Source organism: Hyla sarda, chromosome 1, assembly GCF_029499605.1.
Source record: "Hyla sarda isolate aHylSar1 chromosome 1, aHylSar1.hap1, whole genome shotgun sequence".
Lineage (NCBI taxonomy): Eukaryota > Metazoa > Chordata > Amphibia > Anura > Hylidae > Hyla > Hyla sarda.
Window position 1 is genome coordinate 357,537,271 of NC_079189.1, and position 19,542 is coordinate 357,556,812.

A 19,542-nucleotide genomic window follows, 5' to 3' on the forward strand; every position below is an offset into this window, starting at 1 on the left:
ATCATCCAGCAGGGGGGGGTGCTGGTGGATGATGGGGGTGCTATTTCTGGGGGAGGAGGTGTTGCTGGTGGATGATGAGGCTGCACTCCATCATCCACCAGCACCTCCCTCCATCAGTAGCACCACCATCATGCACCAGCACCCGCCCCCCAGCAGTAACACCCCCATCATCCACCAGCACCCTCCCCCAGCAGTAGCACCCCCATAATCCAGCAGCTGATTCTATTACCATAGGGGGAATGGGGGGGTGTTGGTGGATGATGGGGTGTTGCCAGGGCCCCCCCCCCCGCCCCCCCATTCCCCCTACCCCCCTGTTCTGTGGTAATAGCATCAGCTGGTGGATGATGGGGGTGCTACTGCTGGGGGCACGGTGTGTGAGGTTTATATTCATAGAGTGTAGTGTATACTAGGGCTGCATGATATGGGAAAAATGTGCGATTGCGATTATGGCCTAAATATTGTGATTTCGATATGTGATGCAATGTAATAAATAAATAGTGAAATCCCCTTATGTCATGTCCAATCTCCTCAATTTTACAACTATTCACCCATTTTATGGCCACCGCCCATTTCACATCTCCCCCCCCCCCCCTTGTCACATTCTGCTCCCCCTTGTTACATATTCCCCCTCCCCCCCTTATCGCATATTCCCCCCCCTTATCGCATATTCCCCCCCCCTTATCGCATATTTCCCCCCCATGTCGCATATTCCCCCTCCCCCCTTGTCGCATATTCACCCTCCCCCCTTGTCACATATTCCCCCCCTTGTCACATATTCCCCCCCTTGTCACATATTCCCCCCCTTGTCACATTCTGCCGCCCCTTGTTACATATTCCCCCCCCCCCCCCTTGTCACATTCTGCTCCCCCTGTCACATATTCCCCCCCCCTTGTCACATTCTGCCCCCCTTTAACATTCTGCCCCCTCCACCCCTTGTCACATATTCCCGTCACATTCCTCCTCCCCGGCAGCACACACGCTAGGTTTGCGTGTGTTTGCAGACCTTTGAGGACTTTTACCTTTCAGCCAATCACTGGCTTGACATGTGACACCACTGCGGCCAGTGATTGGCTGAAGGTAAAGGTCCTACAGCTTGTATAGAGACACCGGAACCGCACGGAGGTGTACAGATGCAGGGATCGGGAAGAGGTGAGCATAATGTTTTTAATATTTTTTATCCCTGCACCCTTTACTTAGATCAGTGTTTCTCTACCAGGGTGCCTACAGCTGTTGTGAAACTACAACTCCCAGCATGCCCGGACAGCTTTTGGCTGTCCGGGCATGCTGGGAGTTGTAGTTTCATAACAGCTGGAGGCACCCTGGTTGGGAAACACAGACTTTTAATGTTTAAATTTGTTTTTATCTGCCCTGGCCGGCCCGCGCTGCAGCCACACACGGGATCCGCCCGGGCAGATAATCGCAAATTTTCCCGGGGGCCATATCGATATATGGCAAAAAAGCAAAAATCGCGATTCGATTGTTTTTGCGATATATCGTGCAGCCCTAGTGTATACTAGTTTATTATATTTAGAGGATACAGTGTCTGGCAGGTTTATAATAATAATTATTATTTTCATATAGAGGATGAGAATGCGCTGACTTAGTGAGGAGCCGTCTGGGCGTCACGTTCTGCAGAGAGAACATTTAGCTGGACCTGGTGGTATGTTCCATCTGAATTAGATAAGGAAAGACTATAGAGAAGACGTCACCTGTAGTCACTGATATCATTGTGTATTCTCCTCACTATAGAGAAGACGTCACCTGTAGTCACTGATATCAGTGTATTCTCCTCACTATAGAGAAGACGTCACCTGTAGTCACTGATATCATTGTGTATTCTCCTCACTATAGAGAAGACGTCACCTGTAGTCACTGATATCATTGTGTATTCTCCTCACTATAGAGAAGACGTCACCTGTAGTCACTGATATCATTGTGTATTCTCCTCACTAGAGAGAAGACGTCACCTGTAGTCACTGATATCAGTGTATTCTCCTCACTATAGAGAAGACATCACCTGTAGTCACTGATATCATTGTGTATTCTCCTCACTATAGAGAAGACGTCACCTGTAGTCACTGATATCATTGTGTATTCTCCTCACTATAGAGAAGACGTCACCTGTAATCACTGATATCATTGTGTATTCTCCTCACTATAGAGAAGACGGCACCTGTAGTCACTGATATCATTGTGTATTCTCCTCACTATAGAGATGTCACCTGTAATCACTGATATCATTGTGTATTCTCCTCACTATGTCCTATCAGAGCTGTAGTCACTTGTAAGTTCTGCAGTTAAGATGAGTGAAACTTAACTCCCAGCATAACCTCGCCACTGCTTAAAGGGGTACTCAGCTGCAAAACATTTTCTTTTGAATCAACTGGTGCCAGAAAGTTAAACAGGTTTGTAAATTACTTACTTGAAGGATTCAGATTTTAACTTCCTGGCACCAGTTGATTCAAAAGAAAATAATTTCCAGTGGAGTACCCATTTAAGTAATTCTGGGAGTTGTAGTTTTAAATGGTGAAAACCTCTTTAGCGCTTTGCCATTCTGTGGCAATTGGTATATTTAATTATTATACTGGAATTTTTCACAATGCGCTACACTAGTGGTATCCATCACAACAGGCTAAAAACTTTATTATGTGGAGGGGGGGGGGGTAGGTATGGGGTGACACCATTTTCTACCGCACCGGGTGACACCAACCCTAGCAACGCCACTGCCTATCACCACTGTGCAGCCCCCCTCCATTGTAGAGAAAGCAAGACTACCCCAGCACGTACATAAGGCAGCTGCCTTAGGGAGAAAGTGGTGGAGGGGGTTGCAAATATCTGTACCCCCCGATCCCCCGCAGGCAGGGGATTTTGATGAGATGAAAAAAGAATGGTGATGCGTACAATGTACACATCGCCACTCACAGTACTGGATAGGAGGAGGAAACAGCATTAATCCCAGCTCCTATACTTCAGAGTGGTGCAGCACTTCCACTGCAAGCCTCAGGCGATGATGTCCTGTGCCAGAGGCCAGACCTCAGGGAGGAATAGGACTCAGGAACTGAGAGAAAGTGAGTTAATATTTTATTATTTTTTTGGGGGGAAGTGACCTTTCTAACTACTCGGGGGTTGCAATGCCTAATTTCTGTGGGGGGGGGGGGCACAATACCGAACTACTGGGGGGGCTGCAATACCTTAATACTGGGGGCTGCCATACCTTAATACTAGGGGGGGGGGGGCTGCCATGCCTTACTACTGAGGGGACTGCAATACCCAATTACTGGGCGGGGGGTTGCAATACCTAACATTTGGGGGGCTGCAGTTCCAAACTACTGGGGTAAGGAGGCTGCAATACCTAACTACTGGGGGGCTGCCATACCTTAATACTGGGGTGGGGGGGGGGGCTGCAATACCAAACTACTGGCGGGGGCTGCAGTACCTTACTACTAAGTTAGGTAAGATAACGGTCCTTCCTCCTCTCCAGGCATTTGAGTGAGTGGTCCAGCTGTGGACCGACATATCTTCATGTTGGCAACCTTGCGTTTTTTTTTTGCCATATCCTTACAAGCCTTTGTTCTCCTAATTAATGTTCCCTGATGAACCCCTTGTATCTTTTATGTATCATTATAGATAGTGGGGAAACGTGTCAGGATCTATTGGATATCTAAGTGTATATAATATACTTAAGTTTAGGACATTGAATGTTTATTGATTACAGGTTATTTATGAATTTTTTGCAGCACAATATTTGGTGTTTTTTGCGACACATACAGTGGGGATCAAAAGTTTGGGCACCCAGGTCAAAATTTGTATTAATGTGCATAAAGAAGCCAAGGAAAGATGGAAAAATCGCCAAAAGGCATCAAATTACAGATTAGACATTCTTATATGATGTCAATAAAAGTTAGATTTTATTTCCATCATTTACACTTTCAAAATAACAGAAAACAAAAAAATGGCGTCTGCAAAAGTTTGGGTACCCTGCAGAGTGAATATCTTATACTGCCCTCTTTAGCAAATATCACAGCTTGTAAACGCTTTTTGTAGCCAGCCAAGAGTCTTTCAATTCTTGTTTGAGGTATCTTTGCCCATTCTTCCTTACAAAAGTCTTCCATTTCTTAGAGATTTCTGGGCTGTCTGTCACGCACTGCTCTTTTAAGGTCTAGCCATAGATTTTCAATTATGTTGAATTCAGGAGATTGTGAAGGCCATGGCAAAACCTTCGGTTTACGCCTCTTGATGTAATCCCCCTGGATTTCGTGGTGTGTTTAGGATCATTATCCATTTGTAGAAGCCATCCTCTCTTTAACTTCAGCTTTTTCACAGATGGCATCAAGTTAGCATCCAAAATTTGCTGAAATTTTATTGAATCCATTTTTCCTTTTAATCTTGAGATGTTCCCTGTGCCACTGGCTGCAATACAACCCCAAAGCATGATTGATCCACCCCCATGCTTAACAGTTGGACAGAGGTTCTTATGATTAAATTCTGTTCCCCTTCTTCTCCAAACGTACCTTTGCTCATTCCGGCCAAAAAGTTCAATTTTAACCTCATCGGGCCACAGAACTTGTTTCCAAAATGCATCAGGCTTGTCTATATGTTCATTTGCAAAGTTCAAATGCTGATTTTTTGTGGTGAGGATGTAGAAGAGGTTTTCTTCTGATGACTCTTCCATGAAGACCATATTTGTACAAGTATCTCTTTATAGTGGAATAGTGTACCACAACTCCAGTGTCTGCCAAATCTTTCTGGAGGGATTGTGCAGTCAAACGTGGGTTTTGAATTGTTTTTCTCACAATCCTGCGAGCTGTTCTGTATGATATTTTTCTTGGTCTTCCAGATCTTGCTTTAACTTCCACCGTTCCTGATGACGGCCATTTCTTAATTATATTCCGAACAGAGGATATTGACATCTGAAAACGTTTTGCTATGTTCTTATAGCCTTCTCCAGCTTTGTGAGCATCAACTATTTCCAGTTTCAGATTTCTAGACAACTGCTTAGAAGAACCCATGGTGCTGATTGTTGGGGCAAGATCAGATGAGTCTGGGCATTTAAAACGTTTGAGATTGACATCACCTGGTCTTCCCAGATGATGATTGCGAACAATCATGACACTGGCAGGTCTCAGCTTTGCAAAGGGGGCAGTGCATGCTATAAATTCTGCAGGGTGCCCAAACTTTTGCAGACGCCATTTTTTTGTTTTCTGTTATTTTGAAAGTGTAAATGATGGAAATAAAATCTAACTTTTGTTAACATATTATAAGAATGTCTAATCTGTAATTTGATGCTTTTTGGAGATTTTTCCATCTTTCCTTGGCTTTGTGCACATTAAAACAAATTTTTACCTGAGGTGCCCAAACTTTTGATCCCCACTGTATCTGTTATTTGAGGACACTTAGTACAGTGCTATTAAATGTATCCCCTATCCCCAGCAGTGAGACCCCCTGTGATCTCCTGTACGGGGCCCCAGCTGAGCTACTGTGCTGTGTGTGATATTTTGCATATAAAAGGTCAACAGGTACATACATACACGCCCCCTCCATTCATCTCGAAGGGAGAGGCAGAGACACAGGAACGCTGTGTCTCCGTCTCTCCCATAGAGATGAATGGAGGGGCTTGTGTGCACCAACTGACCCTGGGCCTCCTAAAAGAGATGGCGGTCAGACATTTATCCCTTATCCGTAGGGTTTCATGCCAAATTTCATGCCACTAGACTTCTTTTTTTTAACCCCTTAACGACGTATATTTACGTCCTGCGCCGACTCCTGCGATATGAAGCGGGGTCGCGCTGCGACCCCGCATCATATCGCGTCGGTCCCGGCGCTCATCAACGGCCGGGACCCGCGACTAATACCACACATCGCCGATCGCGGCAATGTGCGGTATTAACCCTTTAGAAGCAGCGGTCAAAGCTGACCGCCGCTTCTAAAGTGAAAGTGAAACTATCCCGGCTAGTCAGTCGGGCTGTTCGGGACCGCCGCGGTGAAATTGCGGTGAAAAGGCAGGAGCAGTCAAGAGCCGATAACACTGATCACAGGCGTGTTAATACATGCCAGTGATCAGCATGAGAGATCAGTGTGTGCAGTGTTATAGGTCCCTATGGGACCTATAACACTGCAAAAGAAAAAAGTGAAAAAAAGTGTTAATAAAGGTCATTTAACCCCTTCCCTAATAAAAGTTTGAATCACCCCCCTTTTCCCATAAAAAAAAATAAAACAGTGTAAATAAGAAAAAATAAACATATGTGGTATCGCCACGTGCGTAAATGTCCGAACTATAAAAATATATAATTAATTTAACCGCATGGTCAATGGCGTACGCGCAAAAAAATTCCAAAGTCCAAAAAAGCGTATTTTTGGTCACTTTTTATACCATTAAAAAATGAATAAAAAGTGATCAAAAAGTCCGATCAAAACAAAAATCATACCGATAAAGACTTCAGATCACGGCGCAAAAAATGAGTCCTCATACTGCCCTGTACGTGGAAAAATAAAAAAGTTATAGGGGTCAGAAGATGACATTTTTAAACGTATAAATTTTCCTGCATGCAGTTATGATTTTTTCCAGAAGTACGACAAAATCAAACCTATATAAGTAGGGTATCATTTTAACTGTATGGACCTACAGAATAATAAGATATCATTTTTACCGAAATATGCACTGCGTAGAAACGGAAGCCCCCAAAAATTAAAAAATTGCGTTTTTTCTTCGATTTTGTCGCAAAATGAATTTTTTTTCCATTACGTCGTGAAGTTTTGGGTAAAATGACTAATGTCACTGCAAGGTAGAATTGGTGATGCAAAAAATAAGCCATAATATAGATTTTTAGGTGGAAAATTGAAAGGGTTATGATTTTTAAAAGGTAAGGAGGAAAAAACGAAAGTGCAAAAAACTGAAAAACCCTGAGTCCTTAAGGGGTTAAGCATTAGATTTATCTTTATTAGGTATATTGTAGTTTTATTTTTAATTGTTATTTTTTAATTGACATTTCTTATTTTTAGACCAGTTTATTTTTGAGACTTTAAAACCAATGACTAGTTTTCCATAGACTTACAGTGGGGATCAAAAGTTTGGGCACCCCAGGTAAAAATTTGTCTCAATGTACATAAAGAAGCCAAGGAAAAATGGAAAAATCTCCCTCCAAAATGCATCAAATTACATGTTAGACATTCCTATAATATGTCAACAAAATTTAGATTTTATTTCCATCATTTACACTTTCAAAATAACAGAAAACAAAAAAATGGTGTCTGCAAAAGTTTGGGCACCCTGCAGAATTTATAGCATGCACTGCCCCCTTTGCAAAGCTGAGACCTGCCAGTGTCATGGATTGTTTTTTAAATCATCATCTGGGAAGACCAGGTGATGTCAATCTCAAACGTTTTAAATGCCCAGACTCATCTGACCTTGCCCCAACAATCAGCACATGCGTTCTTCTAAGCAGTTGTCTAGAAATCTGAAACTGAAAATAGTTGATGCTCACAAAGCTGGAGAAGGCTATAAGAAGATAGCAAAACGGTTTCAGATGTCAATATCCTCTGTTCGGAATATAATTAAGAAATGGCAGTCATCAGGAACAGTGGAAGTGTAAGCAAGATCTGGAAGACCAAGAAAAATATCAGACAGAACAGCTCGCAGGATTGTGAGAAAAACAATTCAAAACCCACGTTTGACTGCACAATCCCTCCAGAAAGATCTGGCAGACACTGGAGTTGTGGTACACCATTCCACTATAAAGAGATACTTGTACAAATATGGTCTTCATGGAAGAGTCATCAGAAGAAAACCTCTTCTATGTCCTCACCACAAAAATCAGCGTTTGAGCTTTGCAAATGAACATATAGACAAGCCTGATGCATTTTGGAAACAAGTTCTGTGGACCGATGAGGTTAAAATTTAACTTTTTGGCCGAAATGAGCAAAGGTACGTTTGGAGAAGAAGGGGAACAGAATTTAATAAGAACCTCTGTCCAACTGTTAAGCATGGGGGTGGATCAATCATGCTTTGGGGTTGTATTGCAGCCAGTCGCACAGGGAACATCTCACGGGTAGAAGGAAAAATGGATTCAATAAAATTTCAGCAAATTTTGGATGCTAACTTGATGCCGTCTGTGAAAAAGCTGAAGTTAAAGAGAGGATGGCTTCTACAAATGGATAATGATCCTAAACACACCTCGAAATCCAGGGGAATTACATCAAGAGGCATAAACTGAAGGTTTTGCCATGGCCTTCACAATCTCCTGACCTCAACATAATTGAAAATCTATGGATAGACCTTAAAAGAGCAGTGCGTGACAGACAGCCCAGAAATCTCGAAGAACTGGAAGACTTTTGTAAGGAAGAATGGGCAAAGATACCTCAAACAAGAATTGAAAGACAAACTGAAGAGAACGTCCAGCACTCGATGTCCGTAGCAATAGTGTTTATTGGCATAAAAACAGATACATGAACAGGACAGAGCGTAAGCCTACGCGTTTCAGGTAACAAGACCCTTAGTCATGGCATAAAACAACCCCAAAGGTAAAACTATTTATAGTATAACAATTAGTCATGTGACTGCCTCAGCGAATAGAGGTAAAACATGGAACTGGATTACAAATATTTATAAGTTATACATATACGAAGGCAAAGAAGTAGACATGGTAACAAAATCTTTACAGGACTAGTTATAACATAAATGGATAAATAATCTAGTATCAAAAATTGACTTATACAATGTTGTCTCCATATGCTGTGGTTTACCCTATGTAACCGTGTCATGGAACCCCATAATGTTAGACCCAATGCGACAATGAAACGACTGTGCTACATCATGTCGCAATTGGTATCGAAGAATTGAAAGACTCTTGGCTGGCTACAAAAAGCGTTTACAAGCTGTGATACTTGCCAAAGGGGGCAGCACAAGATATTAACTCTGCAGGGTGCCCAAACTTTTGCAGACGCCATTGTTTTGTTTTCTGTTATTTTGAAAGTGTAAATGATGGAAATAAAATCTAACTTTTGTTGACATATTAAAAGAATGACTAATCTGTAATTTGATGCCTTTTGGAGATTTTTCCATCTTTCCTTGGCTTCTTTATGCACATTAATACACATTTTTACCTGGGGTGCCCATACTTTTGATCACCAATGTATGATCTCAGGAACCTATTAATGTTGACTTTGGAACCAATTAATATTGTAACTTAGGGACCACAGTCAGTTGTATACTTTATACAGTACATTGGGTGTATCTGAATGCACTAGTATCAGCCATCTGTGTTATAGGAAATTGTGTTATAGGAAATAGTTTTTCATATTGATCTTAGATTAGATATAAGCTTCTTTTTTCAAACTTCCTGCGTGTATGCACTTCTGAATATTCAGTTACAACCTAACAACTAAACCAGCTTGATGCGATAAACAAAGCTGAATATACCAAAGTCAGCTGCTCTCACATGCTGTGACTGGCGTGTATATAGAGGTCAACCATATCAGTATCTATATTTGTTACTAAATCTTCCACATCAGGTCATATGTGTATTTGGTATGCCTCTTCAGCTTTGTGAATTTACAAAGTAAAATTTTTGGGTATCCTGAAATGATACTACACAACCATTAACATGATATTAACTACACACAAACATTAACATGATATTAACTACATTGTAAACAAATTGCATTTGAAAACTGCAATCTATAAAGTAAAAAATTGCTATCTCTATTTATTATTAGTGTTCAGTATGTCCGCGGTGCCGGCCCAAGGATCGCAGGGTGTCCCAGCCAGACCCCCGGCCATCCGACATTTTATTCCCTATCCTATGCATAAAAAATGTAAACTAAATAGTAAAAAAAATAATAATAAAAAGATTAAAGGGGTACTCCAATGAAAAATTATAATTTTTTAAATCTACTGGTGCCAGAAAGTTAAACAGATTTGTAAATTACTTTTATTTCAAAAATATTTGTCCTTCCAGTACTTATTAGCAGCTGTATACTACAGAGCAAATTATTTTCTTTTTGAATTTCTTTTTTGTCTTGTCCACAGTGCTCTCTGCTGTCACCTGATGCTCCTATCAGGAACTGTCCAGAGCAGGAGAAAATCCCCATAGCAAACCTATGCTGCTCTGGACAGTTCCTGACATGGACAGAGGTGTCAGCAGGGAGCAATGTGGACAAGACGAAAAAGAAATTCAAAAAGAAAAGAATTTCCTCTGTAGCATACAGCTGCTAAGAAGTACTGGAAGGGTAAAGATTTTTTAATAGAAGTAATTTACAAATCTGTTTAACTTTCTGGCACCGATTGATTTAAAAAAAACGTGTTTTCCACCGTAGTACCCTTTTAATGGGTTAAAAGCACTTTAATTGAAACACATTGTTTGGACTCTTAATGTTTTGATTATATATAAACATACCTTTTTTCCTGAAGCACTTAAAACACCAATGTCTTTTGTAATAAAAGATAACGGCCATTCCCACAAAGAAAATCATACTTCCGACTATAGTTATGATCAGAAATGGCTGTGTAGAAGGATCAGAAACTAAGGAAAATAAGAAAGAAAAAATAGCCTTTACTTATCTGTGTAGTAATAAATGTAGTAAAAGCAAATGATATACAGATAAATGCTGAAAATAAATGCTAAATAGGGTAAATATAATAGTAATAACAATAATAATAGAACATACTAAAACAGTGACTTTCACAGTAACCTCTACAGAGGTGATAACTACAGTGCCAGTATAACAGTTACAACCCCATTGCCCCATTAGTGCTTGTCTCAGCACCTTACTATGAGTGCTAGCCACATTGGCCCTTAATATAATCAATAGTTTCTCCTTTAGTTCAGCAATAAGGGTGCTCTCTTTAAATGCCATCCGATACTTTGGCCAATACTTTGCCGATACTTTCCTTCAGCAATGCTCCTTTGATCAAAGAAGTATAAAACTTGGGAGAGACTTTTGATTGCCCAATGGTGGCTCACATACATTTTCCAGCTCCTGAACTGATCACTGTAGGGCTGATGGCAAATGTATTATTTGACAGCAAACAACATTCTGAAGGCTTGACTATGCTGGAACTAATAGTGGACTATGCACAGAAGTTAAAGAGTACCTATCACTAAATACACTTTTCTAAACTAACTCAGGCTATGTTCCCTAACTACTCGTAACACCCAGCTTTAATAAGATCTGTATCTTACTTCTCTTCTTGCTCATGTGGTAGCCCTTGGGGGTGTATGGTAGGGATGGTATGATGTTGATATATGAGGGGTTAATATTAACCCTGTCACTCGTGATGCCAGGGTGAGGGCTGGTATGCTGAATCTATGTTCCGGCCTATCGCCGCTCTTTCCAGAAGCGATAGGTGCAATGAAATGATTGAAGGTCCACAAGCAGATTTAACTTGAACTTGAATAACTTTACTGCAGTGTTCCAATGCGTAGTAACAGTCTCATATAACAGTTTTTAGGTTGCTTAGCAACTGGCAGAAGTTGCGGACCTTGCATTAAACTTGCAGTCTCTGAATTTAGGGAGTGATGTGCAGATCCGTCTGGATTTAGGGGAAATATTGGGTCCGGTGATACTGCAGAGTGCTTAGGGGATGACACACTCTATAATTTAGATCATTCAGCCGTTGCCGCAAGGCTCAGGCCTACCTCACTGCGATTACTGCGATCATCAAGAGCCAGGAGAAAGAGAGCGAGAAGATGGCCGCCGCTCCCTTACATGGGCGATTCCGATTGGTCCGAACGTCTGCCATTCACCAGTACATGGTGTGATGGGATTACAGACGTAAGAGGGCCTCCATAGGTCCTTAAGCTAAAACCATAGAGTTCGCCTTGTCACATGACCCGCAGGTCCTGCAACGCTAATAGAAACAGGTAATTAACCATTTATATACAGAAATAATACTATATACATTATTCTATGGACAAATAAGAAATCTATATACTATAATAGAGGCGACTAGGGGAGGATTGACTAACAGAGATTACTAAGTCCTAGGGACTCTGGCTACGGGGACCCATAGATAAATAAGTACTGTCTGAAATGCGGTTCTGGGACACCACACTCACATAGTGTGAGGTGCCGGCAGGAGGATGTGGGCCTGGGGACTGCTACCGCCCTCACTTCTCCGAGGAGAGCAGCGGAATTACACTGGCCTGGAGAAGGGGAGAAGGCGAGACCGCTCTGATCTTCATTGTCTCCAGCCACACAGCCCCACTGTCCGCTCCCAGTGGCCATGGCTGTGAGCAGAGAGCAGGGGTCACAGCTGCAGGGACTGTCAGCTAACGGCATGGCTGACAGCCACGGCAGAGTGCAGGGCTTGAGCTGTGTGGCTGAAGGCAGCGGAGATGTGAGTGACACCGCCGGGGAGGGGCTCTGGGCTCTGAGGGGGGGCTTGGTGCAAGTGAGCCCGCATTTGCAGAGCCCTGCTTGCCCTCACTGCACAGAGCCCTGCTTGTCCTCAGGTACAGAGCCCCGCTTGTCCTCAGTGTACAGAGCCCCGCTTGTCCTCAGTGTACAGAGCCCCGCTTGTCCTCAGTGTACAGAGCCCCGCTTGTCCTCAGTGTACAGAGCCCTGCTTGTCCTCAGTGTACAGAGCCCTGCTTGTCCTCAGTGCACAGAGCCCTGCTTGTCCTCAGTGCACAGAGCCCTGCTTGTCCTCAGTGCACAGAGCCCTGCTTGTCCTCAGTGCACAGAGCCCTGCTTGTCCTCAGTGCACAGAGCCCCGCTTGTCCTCAGTGTACAGAGCCCCGCTTGTCCTCCGTGTACAGAGCCCTGCAGGTTATGCGAGTGAGCACATCGCTCCCGCCTGTCTGATTGACAGGCAGGAAGCTGCGCTGAGCTGGTCACGTGCTCAGCCAGAGGTCTGTGATTTCAGGCCGACGTGAGTCCAAAATCAACAGAAAGGGTATGTTCACATGGAAATGCATAAACTGCAGATTTTCCATCCAAAGTGGATAATCTACATGGTATTACAACCCCAGCATAATGGAAGAAATATTTACAATGGAAAAATCCCTGTGATGTCCACACATTGGTCCAGATTTAGCAAAATATGTTGAAATTTTCCCACAGCGACCAATTACAGCTAATCTTTTCTATCTTAACAAGCTCTGGTAAAGTGAAGGCTGAGTTGTGATTGGTTGTTATGAGCAAATCTGTCCAGATTTTCTCTCACATATTTTGACAAATCAGGGCCAGTAAGGGACCTGTCAAGTGGTCTTTAAATTTGCAGAATTTCTCAAACCCCACTCTGTGTTTGTGGATCACCAAGATCCTGGACATACAGTGCATGAAAGGAGCTCACTACTAATCTTCATCACAGAACAGATTACTTCACGAAGACCTGGTTTTATTGGGCCGCCTGGTTTTATTGAGCCTCTTCTCCTGGTTTTCTAAGGCACCCCTGTCCCTTCTACCCCTTTGGTGGGTTTTGTCCTTGTTCTGTGTGTCCTATGTGGTACCCTGTGTCTGCCTTCTCGCTATCCTTTCCCCTCCTCTCCCTGCCTATTATTTTCCTCTCTCCTCTTGTTCCCCTTCTATTTTGATCTTTTTACATGGATTTCCTATTTTACATGAATTTTTTGCACTGATAGGGTGTTCCTTTGTATTGACCCAGCCCGTGTTGATCGCCCCAGGCCTTCCACACAGGCATACCTTTTTGCTTAATATTGATGTTTCTGAATCCCTCTGCGTAGAGAGATTTTGTTTTGTGCTTATGTTAAAATTGAAAATAAAGAATTCTAAAAATAATAAATCCCCAGTAAAATGCATTGTTTATGCCAAAGTCTGCCACTTTTTGCTGGGTTTACCACTGGTGCAGACTTCATAAATGTGTCCCATCATCTAATACTCACACTGCAGTCTCAAAATGCTCCAGATTTATTACAGTTACTCATGGTGTTGGTGAATCTGGCATATCTTTTGAGTGTCTAATCTTTAGTTTTAACCAACTATTTGAATTGCGTTACTCCAAAATGTTATGGTACAATTCTAGCCCAATTGTTGATGCACCGTCACATGCAAACCATGCCAACTTTCCAGGGACACCATACCTCTTTATGCTAAGCAGTATCCCTTTACCAAGCAAAACACAAAGGATATTAAAAGTGTCTAAAATTCATTATAAATCTGGTGCAAGTTTTTTATGGGTGGCAATAATGCCCGAATTTGCAATAGTAAGTCTGCCCGCTTGTCTTTTATGTAAAAAGATGTTTAGTATTGCATTTTTTGTATGGTTAGGTTGTTTCATTGTAACCTTAGAATAAGTAAAGGAAAATTATTTATGAATTCTTGATACATAACTTAACAAGTAGCAATTAACTTCTTGTTTTTTTGCTACATACAAGGAATCATTTGAATGCGGCCATAAGTGTCCCTCATGTACTATTGGATGCCATATAAAATGTAGTTAAAAAAAAAAGTATGGGGAAATAAATGTCACTGTATTTATTAACGTTGTGCGCCAAGTATACACAGAATATATATAAAATATACACTGATTTCATTTTGTTCCTGAGAAAGTCACATCAGACATCGGAGTGCTGGAAATGCGCATTTCAGTTCGGACTCCACAGAAATTGTATTCTATTCTTTCTGTGGAATGGGGATTTTCGCAGAAGAAACATCTTTGCGGACTCTGCTGCTCCGCATTAGAATTCCTCATGGAAATTCCATCCTGTGTGTTTGGTCATTGGGGTGCATTTTGGCACAATTTGACAAAAGTTATAGGTATCTGAAAATGATGTTCAAGAAAATGAGAGAAAACGCAATAGAAATTTTAATATGGAAATTAAGAAAAAAAACACGAATTAGTGCTAAATAAGGGCCAACATCTGTAAATTCCCTTGAAGCAAAAGCTACATGCTGTTTATGGTAGCTTGATATCCTTATTCAATTGGCTTCTCAAAAACCATAAATGGTAAATTGTCGTTTTGTGGATAATAAAATATATAGTAATAGATTGTTGTTGGTTCTTGAGACACTAGGTAACAATACTTCTGTCAGTTTAACACACAATTACACATGTTTTGTTTAAGTAAAAATGCCAAAAAGCCAGTGAGAGAAAATCACAGCTGACTGGGAGAAAAGCAAAAAATACAAAATAAATAAATCTAGAGCATGCTGCATTTTTGAAAAACTGCCATTCACCTAGACAGGAAACCTAAGTGATGAAAAACTCTGCAAAAAAAGCACTGTGCATTGAGCATACATTTTTCTGTTGACTTTCAGCTAACATCAGCATTTTTTTTTATTCCATGCCTTGAGTCAGGTAGATTTAAAAGCTAAAGATAATCTAAATAATATAAAGGAATAACTTTTATGTCTTCTGACTGAATCCAATCCTGGCTTTGGCTTAAAAAACAAAATAAATAAAAAATGCCACAAAAAGCTGCATTTAACTCCTTAAGGACAAAGCCTGTACACCCTCGTCCCACTCCCCTTCTATGAAGCGGGGTCACGAACTGACCCCACGTCATAGCGCGGTGGTCTCGATGGCTATCAGCCGCCGGGACCCGTGGGTAATACCAGACATTACCGATCCCGGTGATGCCTGGCATTAAGCCCTTAGATGCCGCAATCAAAGTTGATTGTGGCGTCTAAAATAGAATAACAAATTTCCCAGCAGCTCAGCGGAGCTGATAGGGACCACCGTTTTGTCACAATCAGCTTAGAGGACGGCAGGAGGGACCTTACTTGCCTCCTCGCCATCCGATCGTTGGTCTGAAGCTGCAGTCAGCCACAGCAGGCTGGAGCAGCAGAGCACCGATAACAATGATCAATGCTATGGCATAGCATTGAACAGTGTATGCAAACAGAAGATTGCATGTAATAGTCCCTTATGGGGACTATAAAACTGTGTAAGTAAAAAAAAAAAGTTAATAAATGTGAATTAACCCCTTCCCTAATAATCACCCCCCTTTTCCCATTAAAAAAAAATGTAAACCTAAACATATGTGGTATCGCAGCGTAAAAGTCCGAACTATAAAAATATAACGTTGATTATATGGTCAATGGCATACATGTAAAAAAAATACCAAAGTCCAAAATTGTATATTTTTGGTCACTTTGTATACCATAACATTTTTTATAAAAAGCGATCAAAAAGTCCCATCAAAACAAAAAATAGTACACACAAAAACTTCAGATCACGGTGCAAAAAATTAGCCCTCATACATCCCTGTATACAGAAAAATGAAAAAGTTATAGGGGTCAGAAGATGCCAATTTTTAACATACTAATTTTGGTGCAAGTAGTAAAATAAAAGAAAAGCTATATAAATTAGGTATCCTTGTAATCATATGGACCTACAGAATAAAGATAAGGTGTTATTTGTACCGAAAAGTGCACTTTGTAGAATCGGAAGCCCCCAAAAGTTACAAAATGGCATGGGTTGTTTTTTTTTTTTTGCCCTACAAATATTTTTCCAAGGTTTCTCCATAGATTTTGTGGTGAAATGATTGATAGTATTACAAAGTAAAATTGGTGGTGCAAAAAACAACCCCTCGTATGGGTCTGTAGGTGAAAAATTTAAAGTGCTATGATTTTTAGAAGGTGAGGAGGAAAAAATTAAAGTGCAATAATGAAAAAACTTGTCTTCCTTAAGGGGCTAAATCCCCCTACCCTCTCAAAAAGCTAAGCAAAACTGCCTTAGGATAGGCTTCCACACAGGTTTTTTTCTGCTATTTTTTGGAAAACTACCACTGCAATTTTTTCAATTTTTTGAGCCAAAGTCAGTAGTAGTGGAACCAGTAGGAAGGAGAAGTCCTTCCTTTTATATTCTCCATTCCTTTTGAATACGGTACACACTCAAAAACTTGTGGAAACCTAGCCTAAGGGCTCATTCACACAAGCGGATTTCTTTCAAACTCGCAGCGGATCTCCCGCTGTGAGTTTAAAGAGGCACAGGGTCTCCATGCGATACCCACAGCAAATTTACGCAGGCGGAATCTCCACTGTTGAAAATCTGTGGATTTTCAACAGCGGAGGTTCTGCTGGAAAAAATCTGCTGCGGGTAGCACACGGAGACCCCCACCCCTTTTCAAACTCGCAGTGGGAGACTGTGGTGGATCCGGGGGGGGGGGGAACAAAAGGGCAATTGCCCCCCCTGAGATAGCTGCCCCTCCCATACTATAGCATGGTGGAGCTGGAGCTGACAGCCCCAGCTCCACCATTCCCTCACCTTTCTCACACGCTTCTCCATTCTTGCAGTGTGTAAGCCATGGGGACGCCATCCACGGCAGGCCGGCGCAATGACGTTACATCATCGTGCCGGCGCTTGGAGATCACGTCCCCGCGGCTCTCACTCTGCAAGAATGGAGCAGCGTGTGAGAAAGTGTGTGAGAGAGCTAGATAGAGCTGCTCGGGCACTATATGGTAGTATAGGGGAATTATTAAAACTTGGGGGGGGGGGATGCACAGAAAAAGGCACATAAGTCAGAGGCACATGACAGGGGGGCATTATAAGTGAGGAGCAAATGTCAGGGGAGCATTATATGTGAGGGACACACCACAGGGGGCCTATATCCCTTAATGTTATGTTTTTGCAAATATTCATCCAGTTGCTGTTTAAACGTCTGTACAAACTCTAATAAAACCACATCTGCAGATAGAGGATTCCATTCTTATTGTTCTTTGTGTAAAAAACCTTTTCCTTTGCCTTTGACAAAATCTCCTTTCTTCCAGTCTAAATGTGTCACCATGTCTCCTATGTATAGTCCTGTTTATGTAAACATTCTAATATATTATATGTAAACTGATTAAAATGTCTTATGATCTTTGTCATATTGATATATCTGTTTAAACCTATCCTATCTGTTTGTAATGCAAGGCCATTTTCACACCATGGAATGTCTGCACGGAAAATCTCTGAGCGGACAGACGGCTCCTAGACAGCTATGCATTCCTTGCAGTTTTTGCAGGAAAGAATAAACGTGTTCATTCTTTATGCGGATACAGAAAACTAAATTTCCGCGCTGGAAACATCTGGCATGGATATTCCGCCATGTGCACAGAGCAGCAGAATCCTGTTGAATTCAATGGGACTCTGCTGCAGCGGAATTTCCCTGCCAAATTCCTCATTGGAAATTCTGATGTGTGGACATGGCCTATGAGTCTTAAACTACACCCCTCAAGGAACGTAACAATGGGTACAGTGAGCCTTAACACCCCACAGGTGTTTGACGACTTTTCGTTAAATTTGGATGTGTAAATGAAATTTTATTATTTATTTTCACTGAAATGCTGTTTTTCCCCCCAAATTTTAAATTTTTACAAGGGGTAATAGGAGAAAATGCCCCCCAAAATTTGTAACCCCATTTCTTCTGAGTATGGAAATATCCCATGTGTGGACGTCAAGTGCACTGCTAACACTCCTAGACAGAAAGCAACACTGAAATATAGTAGCACACATTAGTATATATAATCTTTATTGTTTATATATAGGATTAATGTGCAATAAACATGTGAATTGAGGACATACTAAAAACAATTAAAGGAGTAGCCCACAAGAGCCAAAGCACAACTCAGGAGAGGGGCCATGAACCCTTCCCCTATAGAATGGCACTTGCCCTTAGAACAATATATATATATATATATATATATATATATATATATATACATATATATATATATGTGTGTGTGTGTGTGTGTGTATCTTAAGACTCCAGCCGGTGTGGTAACTAAGTCAAGGGATGTATATAATAGCAGGTATGAGTATACAATTCAATCCACAGTTAGGGGAAAATAACAAGTGCTGTCCATGTCACAATAATTGCACAAATCCCTGTATGGTAGTAAACATATAAAAAGATATATATATATATATATATATATATATATATCTATTAATACAGTTCCCCAATGCGTATTACAATATCAGAAAAAACAATCACTCAATCCGCAGTAATACTTGCAAATGATAGATCCTAAACAGAGATCCTAACAGTGGGCTGTGCAAATGAAAATTTACATTTTTAATTTTCACGGACCACTGTTCCAAAAATCTGTCAGACACCTGTGGGGCGTAAATGCTCAGTGTACCCCTTATTACATTCCGTGAGGTGTAATTTCCAAAATGGGGTCACAAATGGGTGGGGGTGGGGGGAAGCATTGTTCTGGCACTATGGGGGCTTTGTAAACACACGTGGCCTTCAATTCGGACAAATTTTCTCTCCAAAAGCCCAATGGCGCTCCATCCCTTCTGAGCATTGTAGTTCTCCCGCAGAGCACTTTATATACACACATGGGGTATACATTTTGGGGGGCTTTTTTCCTATTTTCCCTTGTGAAAATGAAAAATTTAGGGTAACACCAGCTTTTTTGTGAAATTATTATTATTATTTTTTTTAATTTTCCCATCCAAATTTAACGAAAATTAGTCAAACACCTGTGGGGTGCTGAGGCTCACTATACCCCTTGTTACGTTCCATGAGGGGTGTAATTTCCATAATGGGTGACATGTGGGTATTTATTTTTTTGCGTTCATGTCAGAACTGCTGTAAAATCAGCCACCTCTGTGTAAATCACCAATTTAGGCCTCAAATGTACATAGTGGAC

At 41.5% G+C, this 19,542-nt stretch overlaps 1 protein-coding gene and 1 long non-coding RNA gene across 2 annotated transcripts in view; one reads left to right on the plus strand and one right to left on the minus strand.

Moving 5' to 3' along the window:
* Window positions 1–19,542, plus strand: part of LOC130274122 (uncharacterized) — a 95,888-nt gene that overhangs the window by 64,413 nt on the left and 11,933 nt on the right. The gene's annotated exons all lie outside the window — the stretch shown is intronic.
* LOC130274116 (programmed cell death 1 ligand 1-like) overlaps window positions 1–19,542 on the minus strand; it is a 74,599-nt gene that overhangs the window by 19,433 nt on the left and 35,624 nt on the right. The window contains exon 5 of the mRNA XM_056522036.1: window positions 10,392–10,517. Within this exon, the coding sequence (XP_056378011.1) occupies window positions 10,392–10,517 (126 nt within the window). The remainder of the gene's footprint in view (window positions 1–10,391; window positions 10,518–19,542) is intronic.